The 17,198-nt window shown below is 42.5% G+C and overlaps 2 protein-coding genes across 2 annotated transcripts; both read left to right on the forward strand.

Moving 5' to 3' along the window:
* Positions 1 to 508: 508 nt before the first annotated feature.
* LOC135077233 (threonylcarbamoyladenosine tRNA methylthiotransferase) lies at positions 509 to 12,223 on the forward strand. The gene is made up of 8 exons (XM_063971774.1): positions 509 to 727; positions 1,429 to 1,603; positions 2,186 to 2,343; positions 4,610 to 4,876; positions 9,339 to 9,504; positions 10,575 to 10,682; positions 10,967 to 11,132; positions 11,783 to 12,223. The coding sequence occupies exons 1-8, from the start codon at positions 550 to 552 to the stop codon at positions 12,188 to 12,190; spliced, it is 1,626 nt and encodes a 541-aa protein (XP_063827844.1). The 5' UTR covers positions 509 to 549; the 3' UTR covers positions 12,191 to 12,223.
* A 717-nt stretch (positions 12,224 to 12,940) lies between these two features.
* LOC135077353 (uncharacterized) lies at positions 12,941 to 16,890 on the forward strand. The gene is made up of 6 exons (XM_063971877.1): positions 12,941 to 13,049; positions 14,446 to 14,586; positions 14,995 to 15,268; positions 15,727 to 16,170; positions 16,489 to 16,582; positions 16,882 to 16,890. The coding sequence occupies exons 1-6, from the start codon at positions 12,968 to 12,970 to the stop codon at positions 16,888 to 16,890; spliced, it is 1,044 nt and encodes a 347-aa protein (XP_063827947.1). The 5' UTR covers positions 12,941 to 12,967.
* The last annotated feature ends 308 nt before the right edge of the window (positions 16,891 to 17,198 follow it).

Raw genomic sequence — 17,198 nt, forward strand, 5'->3', positions numbered from 1 at the left:
CACTGGAATTTATGACATAGTTACGTGTAATAACTACTGCCGACTTGCTTCGGCTTTAAACTTCGTAAATTATTCTGCTCCTATTAATAGTATATAATAGGAGCAGAATAACTTACGAAGTTTAAAGTTTTAAGTTAGTATCGAAGTTTATTTATAATACGCTTTTATTCTGCATAGCACGAAAATCAACTGAACTTTACAAATAATATAAGGGTTGAATCTTGTTAGCTTCATTTCAGAATCAAAATTACCAGTTATGGCCTAAAAGTCTGCCTGATTTAGCCTTTTCTCTGTGAATATTAATGAGCAGAAAAAAATGCGGCAAAGCTTATGGAAAATAGTTGAATTGACACAACTAATTAACAGACACCCTGTATATTTTTAGTTTCTCTAACTAAATGAATAAAAGCCGGGTACTTTTAAACTACAGAATCCTAATCTTTTGCGTAAAAACAAAAAAAAAACAAATGTCAATAACAGCTGCCTGGCTGTCTGTCACATTTCTGTCACAAATGTCAAATAAATTTTAAAGCATTGTTTTTCAGCAAAATGCCCGAGGCTTTTTCTGAATTTATAGACGATATTGAGGACCTAATATCCTCCCAAGACATCACTCCGAAGGAGCGATATGCTAGCCGAAAGAATGTGAGCGTTCGGTCCAGGAAAAGGGACGCGAAAAGCGAATCGGAACCAGTTGAAAAGGTTATACTGGAGAGTGTTGTCCCAGGTAACCTAAAATATTCTACCTAAAATAATCTCTGTAGTAACTTATTGATATACTAATAGTTACTTGGTTTGTTATCACCGAAGTATGCTGGTTGTGATGTTTGAGAGGAAAAATGGGGGTAACATTTTGTGTGAAGTTAAGTACATTGTTTACACTGTGATAAAAAAATAGGTAAAATCTTAAATTAATAATGCTTCTTTGTAATTTATAGACATTGTAACAGAAATAGATGATTATTTAGTATGTAATTAAAATTAAAACAGTCAAATGAATACTCAAGAAGAACAATCAAAATACATAAATAGCTTAGCTTTTTTTTTCTCTACATTGGACTCTAACTCTAGCGCTTGTTACTCTGTATTAAACTGTACTACAGTTAGTAGATTTCTCTATTTGCATAAAATTACCTGACACTTCTCCAAGAGAAAATACAAATGAGTAACACTGACAAAATTTAGCGTTGATTAGCGGTGAGTTGCCCCGAATTTTGTCAGTGTGTGTGTGTGCGCGCCTCATACGTATTGGCGCGCGCTCACATACTAACCGCGCTCGGGCGTTTCTATGAAGATGACCTACTCATTTGTATTTACTCTGCTTCTCCCTATCTTAAATTAATAAAATATTCTCCTTACCTATTTTCAAATCTGATAACTGATCATAGTACCCAAAAGTTAACTTTATTTACTGATGCTTCATTCCAGGAACCCAAACAATCTACGTCAAAACATGGGGGTGTGCTCACAACAACTCCGACTCAGAGTATATGGCCGGCTTGCTGGCGGCGCATGGCTACAAGCTTACGGAAGACAAGTGGCAAGCGCAGCTGTGGCTGCTCAACTCTTGTACTGTCAAGAGCCCTTCTGAAGACCATTTCAAGTATGTCTCGTTCAGTAAATATGAAGATTTTTAAATGAAACAAATAAAAACAGTCCTGTAACACTATGGCTAGAAAGCCATAACATTAAAATGTCTCAAGACAAAACAGTGTTTAGGTTAAGTGTTTAATTTATAAAGATTGCATGAAGCTGCTAAATCAATAGAACACAGAATAGTGGCTTTATGGACATCCTGTGGCTGAAGTAACTTGATAATCATGTTTTTAAATCACTACAGAAAAACTACCTGGAAACCTGATGGAAAGTGATGATCAACTCTCGATTCAACCACAGAGAAACTGGCTATCTTACCTTTAACTGTCTAACTGATGACGATAAACATGGGTGTAGTCAGCCATGGGCTCTGTGTGGGGCAGCAACAGCATCCTATCTAAAGGTTGCACCCTGTATTTGTCATAATGACTGACCGCTGCGCGCGCGTGCTTTTTTTGTGTTGACCGTCGTGTGTGAACTTTCTTACAGAGTATTGTGGCTGTTATTACCGTTACAGTATAGGGGCGCTTGCCCACCCTGCCGCACCGTGGCTACGCCCATGATAGTAAACATTGTAGCCTGTTCACAGAAACGAAGTGGAACTAGGCCAGAGTCGTGGAGTACACGTAGTGGTGGCGGGTTGCGTGCCGCAGGGAGCGCCGCGTTCCAGTTACTTAGCCCGTCTCAGCGTGGTTGGCGTGCACCAGATCGACCGCATCGTGGAGATCGTCGAGGAGACGTTAAAAGGTAAGTTGATATGTGGGTTCTTAGTTAAGTGTACATTATGGTACTAGGACTACGTGGTCACAGGTTAGGCTGAGACCAGGCCACCATTATTACCATTATACTGTGATTTATGTTTAGAACACACAAAAGCTTTACTTAGGTGCTGCCCATTCAGTGTAGTTTGCAGTTACTCAGATACCAAGTAAGGAATGCGGACCAATGCTTGACTTAAGCCTGGTCCGTGAGCACGTAGAATTTTGTCCAATGACCCCAAGCTACCCATCCTTATCGCTCGCGCGCAATTATGTTGCTGTCGCGCTCGCACACTCACTGCGGGCGCCTGTCGCACAGTCGCGATAGCAATATAATTACGCGCGAGCGATAAGGATGGGTAGCTTGGGGTCATTGGACAAGGCTTTACATGGCATTGATAAATGATGTCCTGCGTTCTTAACTCATATAAAAACGAAGCTACGCCATCGGGATTACTACGAAAAACGTTATCCGAAGTTTCGAATGTTGCCATCCCTCTCACGCAAAGCGAGATGCCAGCAAGAGCGACGGTGACAGGTAGCCCTGCAGAGCCGCGGAGTACACGTAGTGGTGGCGGGTTGCGTGCCGCAGGGGGCGCCGCGTTCCAGTTACTTAGCCCGTCTCAGCGTGGTGGGCGTGCACCAGATTGACCGGATCGTGGAGATCGTCGAAGAGACCTTGAAGGGTGAGTCACTAAGTTCATTGCTTAAATTAAACTACAAGAACAGGTGCCAGGTTGCCAATATTGCAGCTTTGATACAATGCATTCCACCGAGAACACACTTCCATCATGCCTTGGCTAAGTGAGGCTGCTCAGGGAAGGATGCAAGCAAGGAATGCGGAAAAATGTTAAACAACTATAGCAGCCATTATACTCGGTCAGTATCAAGACTCGTGGCAGGCGGCGTCATAATAAAACAGTGCATATCACGTTTTCTTTCGCACTCACACTGGATATGGATGACGTCACACAGAGACAGGAGTTGTTTATACATAATACGTAATAATTAATAAAATATTGGCGAGTGCATCGCTGTTTCAAAAATTACTTATGGCTCCGCCTGCCACGAGTCTTTGCGTCGAGTATAATAGTGGTGTCCCGCGTTCCTGACCTATAAAACTAGTAGAACTGAGCCAGTAGCATAGCAGGGTTACTACGAAAACGTTATCCAAAGTTTCGAATGTTGCCGTCCCTCTCACGCAAAGCGTGATGCCAGCAAGAGCGACGGTGACAGGTAGCCCTGCAAAGCCGCGGAGTACACGTAGTGGTGGCGGGTTGCGTAGATCAGTGGGGTTACTCCGAAAAACGTTATCCGAAGTATCGAATGTTGCCATCCCTCTCACGCAAGCGAGATGCCAGCAAGAGCGACGGTGACAGGTAGCCCTTCAAAGTCGCGGAGTACACGTGGTAGTGGCAGGTTGCGTGCCGCAGGGGGCGCCGCGCTCCAGTTACTTAGCCCGTCTCAGCGTGGTGGGCGTGCACCAGATCGACCGCATCGTGGAGATCGTCGAGGAGACGCTGAAAGGTGAGTTACTTACTATCAGTTAAAGAAAAAGTTTTTTTTAAAGTACTTAGGGCCCTTTTCCAGGGCGCTTATACACATCCCAAATATAGCTTACCCTACGGCCCTTTTCACATGTCCCGGAATTGCCGGATTAATTACGCCTGAACATGTGAAAGCTACGTACCATGCCCATACACTTCATCACCGGGTACCCGGCGCCGGTTAGCCGGCAACCGGGACATGTGAAAAGGGCCTACTAGCAGGATGAAAACAGGAGGAGGAATGGAAGGAGCTGTAGGATTCCTTTAATTATGTGTTTTAAATAAACAACTTGAAAAAATCGAACTGCCTAAGGCGGGACTCGAACCCACGACCTTCCGCTTGCCTGGCGACTCCTCTTCCAACTGTTTTGTCTTATTATGACATGAAATAAATAATATGGGTGGTCAAAATCTTGTTGGCCGTAGGACCGTATTGGACCAGAGAGGCCTACAGATAAAAATTTAAGGTTTTGGAGGACGTTGCTGCTATTTATTTATTTGTAATAGGTATACAAAAAGTTTACAGTCTGGGCTTCATCGTACTTACCATTCATACACTTTCTTTTAGTAAATATGTTACAGTTAAAACTCATAATCGGTCAAAACCACTTTTGACTGCCAAAATCAGTCAAGTCGTTTTGACTGATGCTCTTGGTCAAAATCACTTTTGACTGGAGAAACATTTAAACAAAAAAAATCCTATTTCAGGCCACACAGTCCGCCTCTTCGGCCAAAGGAAAACAGAGGAAGGTCGCAAAGCGGGCGGCGCCTCGCTCCTCCTACCAAAAGTCCGCAAGAATCCGCTCATAGAGATCATTCCCATCAACACGGGCTGTCTCAATCAGTGCACTTACTGCAAGACCAAGCACGCGAGAGGAGAACTCGGGAGCTACCCTCCTGAAGAGATTGTGGAGAGGGCGCGACAGTCGTTTAAAGAGGGCGTGGTGGAGATATGGCTGACTAGCGAGGATACAGGTACTTCATCATTTCAGCCATAGGACGTCCACTGCTGAACATAGGCCTCCCCCAATGCTTTCCATGTTGATCGATTGGTAGCGGCCTGCGTCCAGCGCTTCCCTGCTACCTTTACGATGTCGTCGGTCCACCTCCGTCCGATACAGGTACTTGAAATCTATTATTTCTGGCCACACAGCCTATTTCTTTAGAAAAAGAGATACGGAGTAGGGTCTCCATCCTTTTATAGGTTGCGCAACGAGAGTTGAGCCCATTAACACAAGCAAAGATTTGCTTCTGTATATGCTGACCAAGTGTTTTTTGCCTCGCTTGCGGATATTATAAAAAGAACGCGGTAGCTGGTGTATTCGACATTGAAACTTGAATGTGTAGTGCGTTGTTTGTGATCTGTATTCCAAAGCGAGTGTAACGTATTCGCCTCAATTTTCTTAGAGCGAGCTATACCCAAAGTCCGCAAGAACCCGCTCATAGAGATCATCCCCATCAATACAGGCTGTCTCAACCAGCGGTGTTACTCCGAAAACCGTTATCCGTAGTTTCGAATATTGCCATCCCTCTCACGCAAAACGAGATGGCAGCATGAGCGATAATGACAGGTAAGGTTCGATGGGTTATCCTGATCAACACGGGTTGCCTCAACCAGTGCACCTACTGCAAGACTAAACACGCGAGGGGGGAGCTTGGGAGCTACCCTCCAGAGGAGATTGTAGAGAGGGCGCGACAGTCTTTTAGGGAGGGAGTTGTGGAGATATGGCTGACGAGCGAGGATACAGGTACTTGAAATCTATTATTTTAGGGCACACAGTCCGCTTCTTCGGAAAAAGAAAGACGGAGTAGGGCCTCTACTCGTTTATAGGTCGCCCAACGAGATTTGATGCCATCTTGATGCTCTTGAGACAAGTGCTTTCTGTCTCGCTTGCGGATATTATAAAAAGAACGCGGTAGCTAGTGTATTCGACATTGAAACTTAAATGTGTAGTGCGTTGTTTGTAGTCTGTATTCCAAAGCGAGTGTAACGTATTGCCTCAACTTTCGTTGAGCGAGCTATACCCAAAGTCCACAAGAACCCGCTCATAGACGCCATCCCCATCAATACAGGCTGTCTCAACCAGCGATGTTACTCCGAAAAACGTTATCCGTAGTTTCGAATGCTGCCATCCCTCTCATGCAAAGCGAGATGCCAGCATGAGCGACAATGACAGATAAAGTTCAATGGGTTATCCCGATCAACACGGGCTGCCTCAACCAGTGCACCTACTGCAAGATTAAACACGCGAGGGGGGAGCTTGGGAGCTACCCTCCAGAGGAGATTGTAGAGTGGGCGCGACAGTCTTTTAAAGAGGGAGTTGTGGAGATATGGCTGACTAGTGAAGATACAGGTATTTGAAATTTATTATTTCAGGCTACCCAGTCCGCTTCTTCGGAAAAAGAAAGACGGAGTAGGGCCTACATTATTTTATAGGTTGCGCAACGAGAGTTGAGCCCATTAACACAAGCAAATATTTGCTTCTGTATATGCTGACCAAGTGTTTTTTGTCTCGCTTGCGGATATTATAAAAAGAACGCGGTAGCTAGTGTATTCGACATTAAAACATTAATGTGTAGTGCGTTGTTTGTGGTCTGTATTCCAAAGCGAGTGTAACGTATTCGCCTCAACTTTCGTTGAGCGAGCTATACCCAAAGTCCGTAAGAACCCGCTCATAGACGTCATCCCCATCAATACAGGCTGTCTCAACCAGCGATGTTACTCCGAAAAACGTTATCCGTAGTTTCGAATGCTGCCATCCCTCTCATGCAAAGCGAGATGCCAGCATGAGCGACAATGACAGATAAAGTTCAATGGGTTATCCCGATCAACACGGGCTGCCTCAACCAGTGCACCTACTGCAAGATTAAACACGCGAGGGGGGAGCTTGGGAGCTACCCTCCAGAGGAGATTGTAGAGTGGGCGCGACAGTCTTTTAAAGAGGGAGTTGTGGAGATATGGCTGACTAGTGAAGATACAGGTATTTGAAATTTATTATTTCAGGCTACCCAGTCCGCTTCTTCGGAAAAAGAAAGACGGAGTAGGGCCTACATTATTTTATAGGTTGCGCAACGAGAGTTGAGCCCATTAACACAAGCAAATATTTGCTTCTGTATATGCTGACCAAGTGTTTTTTGTCTCGCTTGCGGATATTATAAAAAGAACGCGGTAGCTAGTGTATTCGACATTAAAACATTAATGTGTAGTGCGTTGTTTGTGGTCTGTATTCCAAAGCGAGTGTAACGTATTCGCCTCAACTTTCGTTGAGCGAGCTATACCCAAAGTCCGTAAGAACCCGCTCATAGACGTCATCCCCATCAATACAGGCTGTCTCAACCAGCGATGTTACTCCGAAAAACGTTATCCGTAGTTTCGAATGCTGCCATCCCTCTCATGCAAAGCGAGATGCCAGCATGAGCGACAATGACAGATAAAGTTCAATGGGTTATCCCGATCAACACGGGCTGCCTCAACCAGTGCACCTACTGCAAGATTAAACACGCGAGGGGGGAGCTTGGGAGCTACCCTCCAGAGGAGATTGTAGAGTGGGCGCGACAGTCTTTTAAAGAGGGAGTTGTGGAGATATGGCTGACTAGTGAAGATACAGGTATTTGAAATTTATTATTTCAGGCTACCCAGTCCGCTTCTTCGGAAAAAGAAAGACGGAGTAGGGCCTACATTATTTTATAGGTTGCGCAACGAGAGTTGAGCCCATTAACACAAGCAAATATTTGCTTCTGTATATGCTGACCAAGTGTTTTTTGTCTCGCTTGCGGATATTATAAAAAGAACGCGGTAGCTAGTGTATTCGACATTAAAACATTAATGTGTAGTGCGTTGTTTGTGGTCTGTATTCCAAAGCGAGTGTAACGTATTCGCCTCAACTTTCGTTGAGCGAGCTATACCCAAAGTCCGTAAGAACCCGCTCATAGACGTCATCCCCATCAATACAGGCTGTCTCAACCAGCGATGTTACTCCGAAAAACGTTATCCGTAGTTTCGAATGCTGCCATCCCTCTCATGCAAAGCGAGATGCCAGCATGAGCGACAATGACAGATAAAGTTCAATGGGTTATCCCGATCAACACGGGCTGCCTCAACCAGTGCACCTACTGCAAGATTAAACACGCGAGGGGGGAGCTTGGGAGCTACCCTCCAGAGGAGATTGTAGAGTGGGCGCGACAGTCTTTTAAAGAGGGAGTTGTGGAGATATGGCTGACTAGTGAAGATACAGGTATTTGAAATTTATTATTTCAGGCTACCCAGTCCGCTTCTTCGGAAAAAGAAAGACGGAGTAGGGCCTACATTATTTTATAGGTTGCGCAACGAGAGTTGAGCCCATTAACACAAGCAAATATTTGCTTCTGTATATGCTGACCAAGTGTTTTTTGTCTCGCTTGCGGATATTATAAAAAGAACGCGGTAGCTAGTGTATTCGACATTAAAACATTAATGTGTAGTGCGTTGTTTGTGGTCTGTATTCCAAAGCGAGTGTAACGTATTCGCCTCAACTTTCGTTGAGCCAGCTATACCCAAAGTCCGCAAGAACCCGCTCATAGAGATCATCCCCATCAACACGCGCTTCCTCAACCAGCGGTGTTACTCCGAAAACGTTATCCGTAGTTTCGAATGCTGCCATCCCTCTCATGCAAAGCGAGATGCCAGCATGAGCGACAATGACAGGTAAGGTTTGATGGGTTATCATGATCAACACGGGCTGCCTCAACCAGTGCACCTACTGCAAGACCAAGCACGTGAGAGGAGAACTCGGGAGCTACCCTCCAGAGGAGATTGTAGAGAGGGCGCGACAGTCTTTTAAAGAGGGAGTTGTGGAGATATGGCTGACGAGCGAGGATTCAGGTACTTGAAATCTATTATTTTAGGGCACACAGTCCGCTTCTTCGGAAAAAGAAAGATGGAGTTAGGCCTCCACTCGTTTATAGGTCGCGCAACGAGAATTGAGGCCATCAAACGTGTCTGGTACACGCTGTCCGCGCTGACGTCTTGCGTTGTCGTCGAACTGACAAGTGTCTCAACTTTCGTTGAGCGAGCTATATCCAAAGTCCGCAAGAACCCGCTCATAGAGATAATGCTGCTGCCTTTTCCGAGCACTATAATCCGAGTTCCTCAAGACGAGAGTGAATAGGCACTTTAAGGGCGGGTATGTACCATCCTAGACTGCATCTCACTTAACGTCAGGTAATTGCAGTCAAATGCCTGCTTTGTTCTGTATAAAAAAAATGTGAGATCATCGTATCAACACTGGCTGCCTCAAGCAGCGGGGTTACTCCGAAAAACGTTATCCGAAGTTTCGAATGTTGTCAAAATCAACCACACCACAAGCCCTTTGACTTTGGTATGTTTAAACATAATGTTGGAATAATATTTAAATTACGTTAAAATAATTGTTTATTGAATATTGACCTCTATTCCCAGGCACATACGGTCGCGACATCGGCACATCACTCCCCGAGTTGCTGTGGAAGCTAGTGGAAGTGATTCCCGAAGGCTGCCGGCTGCGACTTGGCATGACCAACCCGCCCTATATCCTTGAGCACTTGGCTGAAGTCGCCAAGATTATGCACCACCCGCGGGTTTACAAGTGAGTGTATTATGAACCTTATCCGCACTGCTATAAGGTGGTTAGTGTGATAGCAGTTAACTAGCAAGCAACTTGGCATGACAAACCCGCCTTACATACTTGACCACTTGGCTGAAGTGGCCAAAATTATGCACCATCCGCGTGTTTACAAGTAAGTGTATTGAACCTTATCTTCACGGCCATTAGGTCGTTAGTGTGATAGGAGCTAATCAACCCGTCCTACATACTCGAGCACCTGGCAGTAGTCACCAAGATTATGCACCACCCAAGAGTCTACAAGTAAGTGTATTTAACCTTATCTTCACGACCGTAAGGTCGTTAGTGTGATAGCAGCTAATCGCATGACAAACATGCCAAGATTATGCACCACCCTCGGGTTTACAAGTGAGTGTATTATGAACCTTATCCTCACGGCCGTAAGGTTGTTAGCGTGGTAGCAGCTAACCAATTAGCGACTTGGCATGACAAACCCGCCTTACATACTTGAGCACTTGGCAGAAGTGGCCAAGATCATGCACCACCCAAGAGTCTACAAGTGAGTATATTCTAAACCTTTTTCTGATAGTTGTACGGTCGATAGTGCGATGACATTGTATGTCAGGGTACTAGCCCCCCCTGAAAGAAAAATTTTAGACACGCCAATGGGCAGAAGTGGCCAAAATCATGCACCACCTGAGAGTGTACAAGTGAGTCAGCATTGTGAATCTTATCTTTACAGCTATATGGTCGTTAGTGCGATGACAACATCCTTAAGCACTTCTGTATTGGCCAAGATAATGTACCTCCCGCGGGTCTACAACTGAGTCAGTGCGTTATGAACCTTATTATTAAGGCCGTATAGTCGCTATTCGGCGTTATCAACCCGCGTTACATCCTTGAGAACTTGCCCGTGTTCACACGCCACCCGAAGGTCTAAAAGTTAGTGCGCATTATGAACCTTATGTTTACAGTCATACGGTCGCCAATACGATGATAGCGACTTTGCATAACCAACATCTAAAAGCACATGGCCAAACCTTATTCTCTAGCTCATACGGTTCTTAATTCACAAATAAACTCCTTATTTTCAGATTCCTACACGTCCCAGTGCAGTCCGGCAGTGATCAGGTGCTAGCAGACATGAAGAGAGAATATTCTAGAGCCGACTTTGAGCATGTTGTCGAATTTCTAAGAACACAGTGAGTTGAATTTGTATTATCACCCTTATAGTAAATAATCGCGGGTCCCGTGCACCAAAAAACGAAGCCAATGTAAACCCTATGCCACTAGCAATAAAGCTCAGTTTCCCACAGCGTACCTGGCATGACGAACATCATCTTTCCCATGGAGACAGATCGCAACTTTGACGACTCGTTGCTTTTGATAAATATGCAATAAAGACCAGTTTCCTTTAGCAGCCCTAGCATGCCAAACTGCCAATATAAACACTATGTCACTAGCAATAAAGCTCAGTTTCCCACAGCGTGCCCGGCATGACGATCGCGACAGACATCATCTGTGGCTTCCCGACGGAGACGGAACGCGACTTCGAGGACACTTTCCGGTTGTGCGACAAGTACCGGTTCCCTTCGCTGTTTATTAACCAGTTCTTCCCGAGGCCCGGGACTCCGGCCGCTAAGATGACCCGGGTAAGGAAACTCAAGATGATTGTAACCCTAGACTGTATCTTATTTATCAACAGGTGTGATTGCGGTCAAATGTCTTTTCGTTCGTTCGTTCGTTTCAGCCAAATGACGTCCACTGCTGGACAAAGGCCTCCTCCAAGGTTTTCCAACAATGCACGGTCCTGCGCTGCCCGCATGCAGGCTCTTCCCGCGACCTTTACCAGATCGTCGGTCCACCTAGTAGGAGGCCTGCCCAAATGTCTTTTGTTGCATAAAACATGTAAAGTTTTCCCTTTCGGCAAGGTCATCAAAGATAAAGTGATCGGCATATCTTTATATCTCTTAAGGTACGATTCGACCAAACTTTTATCCGAGATTAACTCCTGGTATAACTGGCACATTGACAGTTTCAGTATGGGAGTTCTGAGATTAATGTTTACTCTTGTTTGGTCGAATCCTCCCTTAATGACAAAAATGTCTGTAAATAAGTTTTAAATAGCTTTTCTGCCCTCATGTGTGGTGGGACTTGAACCTTTTTTATAGAGTTATCAATGTTTAAGTACTTTAGTAGAGTATCAATTTAGAAAATCGCACCTGATGAGGCAGTATTATTTTCAATTAATAATATTTTATCATCAGTTTTCTTTTATACTATGGCTATCTTTCCCAAACAGGTGCCAGGCCAAGAGGTGAAGAAACGCACCAAACAGCTCTCCGAACTGTTCCGCTCCTACGAACCGTACGGCCACAAAGTCGGCGAGACGCAAGAAGTCCTCGTGACCGACGTATCCCACGACAAAAACTACTTCGTGGCCCACAACGAGTTCTATGAACAAGTCCTCGTGCCAAAAGAAGACAAATACATGGGAAAAATGGTCACAGTCAAAATAACGGACGCAACGAAATTCTCTATGATGGGCCAGCCCATAGACAAACCCAAGATGGCGGGCTTGACAGCGCCGCTCAAGAAGGGCGAAGTGTCAGGCGTCTGTCAAAAGAGCGAAACCAATACGTCGATACCGATACCGATTGTGGTTTTGATGTTTGCAGTGTTTTTAAGATTGATCTGGATGTTTTTATAGTTGTACAGAAATATAGTTTATATTTTAAGATAATGTTTGTTTTTCATTCATCTCCATCTTTTCGTACATGAAATAAAAAATATAGATAAGAAAATAACTGCACTTAAAGCTTATTTGTAAACTTGACAGTGGTATTATCGTATTTGTAGATTTGACTTGGGAATTTTGATAACTGATTTAAAAGCAATGTACTGCTGTACTACGGTTTTCTAACGTATGTAATTTCTTTAATATATTGTATTACTCTTCGTATCAAAACAAAGGACCAAATTAAAAGAAAAGGATTCTTTATTACACCTCGACTAACCTACATTAGTGGTACCTGTCGCGCATCCAGTTTGCAACAAAGGACGGCACGGTCCGGTGCGCCCTTTCATAACTCGTTATATAACGTTACGCTGCGCTGTTTGTTTGTCAGTCGCTGTGGGCAGGTGAATAAGGGTCATTGTCAGCGATATTATAAAAAATAAATAATTATTTCTCAAATGCAAGTAATTGGGGAGTGAAAGTTATTACTAAAGCGTCGCGCTTTATTTTCTTCGCCATTTAGTTGTGGTTAAATAATCCTGTAAGTTTATTGAATAGAAGATAACTTTCAACCAACAAAACTTTAAACTAACCAGTTAAAAGTAAATAATTAAACTTCTTGTCATGTTCTTAACATACGAGTATTCTAGCTACTGACTGAACCATACAGAGTATTTGTGGTGTACGCCACACTAAAGATAACCTGTAGGTACGATCTGACTAAAGTTAACCTGAAGGTAAGATCATAAGATGTCAGGCTACAATCAGCCTGGAGCCAAGAGGCAGAAGGTGCGAGAGGCAAGACCGGGAGACAATGTTGACTACTTTCAAGGTGAGTTCTTACTCAAGCCCTTTGTATTATTTTTAGTGGCTCTTATTTGCTTCTTATTTTATGTCTACAATATTATGGCTTAACAGTTTAGAGGTTAAATCATTTTAATAAGACGTAGTCGCACATCCTCTCAATTTTTTCATTGTAACTAGGGTTTCTGCTCGAGCTTTCTCGAACTCGAGAAAACTCGAGAAATTTGGCTTCATTCGAGACGAGAAAAAAATTACCGGAGCTCGAGAATTCTCGAGTTTCGATTTTGAAGCTTTAATATTCTTGAAAGCCGATTTTCTTAGACAAAAGTAAGTTTTTTATTATTTAATAGGTCAACGTTGCTTTTAGACTGGCCTTGTCTTTCCTTTTTTAACTGATTTGATTTGCAAGTCATGATCTCAATCGAAACTAATCTAACTAAGAACTAGTAATAATGTTCACCAACGAGTATGCTATATTTATTATGTACTAGCGGCCGCCCGCGACTTCGTACGCGTGGATCCCATTTTACCCCCTTCATCTTACGCGGTTTAGATTTTTCATACAAAAGGATTTTCCCGCTAATTCCCGTTCCCGTGGGAGTTTCGGAAATTCCTTGTTGTAAGTAAGTTTTAAGTTTATTAAGGTATCCACATGACAAATTTCAAGCGTCTAACTTAAGCGGTTTAGATTTTTCATACAAAAGGATTTTCCCGCTAATTCCTGTTCCTTTGGGAACTCCTAAGTATACTACAACCTGCCCAGGAGTATGAAGAATAATTTTACCAAGTTTCGTTAAAATCCGTCGAGTAGTTTTTGTTTCTATAAGGAACATACAGACGGACAGACAGACAGACAGACAGACAGACAAAAATTTTACTGATTGCATTTTTGGCATCAGTATCGATCACTAATCACCCCCTGTTTATAGTGTAGCCTTAATTAAAAGCTGCCACGACATGTGCATAGATGGCTTGGAAGCGTGGTATCGACTAGTCTAAAAAAATGAAAATTTATTTATTTATTTATCGTAATTTTACTATTTGGACTTGTGTTCTTTAGAAAACAAGTGATTCAATTGTAGCTCCAGATTTTATTATTTATCCTTAAAGTGCACGCGACTTTATGACTTTTGTTATGATTATTAGTAAATATTAATTTTTTGATTTTATTTTTTGTTTATTTTCTTAACAAAATAAGTGGTACTAAATTCTAATATTGATTGTTGTGCATAAAAGTAGGTATATTAGAATAAAAAAACCTGTGTTTTATTAAATTTCAACCGATTTCAGCAGTTTTCATTAAAAGACTCGAGACCCGAGAAAACTCGAGACTTTGGCCTCGAGAATTCTCGAAACTCGAGAAAAAAAATAGGTCGAGAAATCAGAAACCCTAATTGTAACGTAATAAATTATCGTATGTTCAGGCATAGACAAGGTAGAGTACAACAACCTAGCGCCGCCGACGGACGGTAGCGGGTACCGGTACTACTGCAGCGAGCGCGTGCACTCCCGCGCTTTGGACGACTGGCTCAAGCTCAGCGTTTGTCTTTCGGATTTTAGGAACGGTGCGTATGTACCTACATTTTGTTCTTCAACTGTCAAGAAATTAAGAAATCATTTTTTAAATAGTAACCGGAATATTAGTCGTATTTATTGGTGAGATATCACAATTTCTGTTTATTTATTTAAACGGTGAAATAATGAGATTTTGAAGAGCAAACGGGAAGAAAGGTAAAATGTTTATTTTATTTAACCTTATTTTAGTTTAGTTTATCCATGCATATAAATACGATTTGATATTTAAAAGTGCTCCTTTTTTAAATAATTTAAACATAAAACTGTTTAAATGTAAAAGTTACCGAATTCAACTTCATGTTTTCGAACTACCCTCACAAACTTAAAAAACTGAATAACCTTACCGACTGTTTCCATAACATTTTCCCACATCAAGTTTCACTTACCTCATCTTCCAGGGTCAGACAGCCACAAGTCCCCCCACCGGCCGTGGGACGACGGATCCCACACCATAGACAACCACAAGCGCTGCATCAAGGCTCTTTTCGACTTCTGCACCAAACTGGGCATCAAATACTGGACTGCTTTCGACTCGGACCTGGTGCCGTATTGCGATAGCTGGGAAGAAAATAAGCAGCATTGGGATGAAGTGGTGGAGTTTGTGCAGGAGTTGGGACAGAGGAGCCATGTTAAGCTGCTGTGGCTGGCGCCTGATTTGCATTCGCATCCGCGGTAAGATTTTTAATATTTCAGCTTTTTTACAATCCACCGCCGACAGAATCGTTATTTGTTATTTTTTATTTAATAATCCCCACGACTAGATATCGGGATTAAGCTGAGATAAATATGCTGCAAGCAAAAACAAAGAAAAGTTATCCTTCTAATTTACCGGCAAGATACTACTTAATGTCCGTTTTCACCATCAATCTCTATTTTTAAGTGACCTCTATGGTAACACTACAGGAATTTTGTTTTCATAGGGGTGATTAAGAATTATTAGGGATTGATGGTGAAAACGGGCTTAAGTATGCTATTGATCTCGTGCGATTCTGACACTGTGTAACTGGATTGGAAGGCACGAGAATTTAATGAACTAATCCAGATTCTCATTTTAATGCAATGAGTGATTTCAGTGATCCACTTTCGACGTCGTGACTCCTATCTTACCTGTGCCTTTGTGTTATTCATAGATATGCCTCCGGTGCCTTCACGAGCAACGAATCCACGACATACGCCCAGGCCGCGACGCAAATCAAGAAATGCCTCGAAGTGAGTCAGCGCCTCAACGCTGAATGTTTTCTGATCTGGCCACACAGAGAAGGCTGCGACAATATCTTTCAAACTGACGTCACCAGGGAAATCAAATTATTCGCCAAACTTCTCAAAATCACCGCCGAATACAAAGACAGGCTGAATTACAGATGCCAGCTCCTAATGATGCCGTATTACAACTGTAATTCGAGATATTACAACTGTAATTTCGGCAGCTGGCAACACCAGAGTTGGAGGGACGATGTTGTTAATAGATACATGTGGGATGTGACGAGTTGCTTGTACTTTTTGAAGAGCTACAATTTGGAGAGATATTACAAAGTGTGCTCGCCGCCCGGACATCACATGTTTATGGCCAATGTGTAAGTTATTTTTAGTTTATTTTTATGGCTATGCCTCTTGCCAGTGTCGAGTTATTCAATTTAATGGTGCAAGGCAGCAAGTTATTAGGTATATTAGGGTGTTTCATTTTAGACTGTAATTTTCTAAGACTATTTGATTTATTAGAGCCTATGTTACTCGTTAGTAATGTAGCTTTCGAATGGTGAAAGAATTTTTAAAAACGGTCCCGTAGTTATTCATTACAACCAACCAAACAAAGTTTTCCTCTTTATAATATTAGTGTAGATGAGCTGTTTTGAAAATTATACATAGTTATGGGTATTATATTTTGATTATAGGTACAACATGTTGGGCGGTGTGGTCATCACCAATGACGTGGACCACTACAACACCAAGCAATTCACGCTCATGATGAAATGCATCATTGATCAGGTAATAAGATACTTATTTTTGTATTATGGCCAAATAAAATTTCCCTTGATAGTATACTAGCTTTCCGCCCGCGTGGAATTTTGTCTGTCACAGAAAAACTTTATCGCGCGCGTCCCTGTTTCAAAAACCGGGATAAAAATTATCCTATGTCCTTTTACGGGACTCAAACTATCTCTATGCCAAATTTCATCAAAATCGGTTCAGTGGTTTAGGCGTGAAAGAGAGAGACAGACAGAGTTACTTTCGCATTTATAATATTAGTATAGATTAAATTACTCACCTCTCAATTACTTTCTGAGGTGCCATAGTTTAACCAGACATATTCTTCTAATAAGTGGTTGGTGGTTGAATCTTCCTCCCGTGGGTCAAATAAATTATTCATGGTGATTCCCCACGAATCGATTTTGAACTTCAAATCTTTATTATAAGTTTCAAAACCAATTGAGAACAGTCACTAGTGAAGTTTTTCCTACATTATGTCACTAGGTAGTTGTTGTAACAGTCGTTTGTTATGTCCATGATTATTATAATAAGTAGATGATACTGAGTGGGTAACCTCTTTGGCAACATTTCTTTTTTCTCTTTTCTCTTCATTGTCTTTGTACTTTTTTTTTAT

Source organism: Ostrinia nubilalis, chromosome 13, assembly GCF_963855985.1.
Source record: "Ostrinia nubilalis chromosome 13, ilOstNubi1.1, whole genome shotgun sequence".
NCBI lineage: Eukaryota > Metazoa > Arthropoda > Insecta > Lepidoptera > Crambidae > Ostrinia > Ostrinia nubilalis.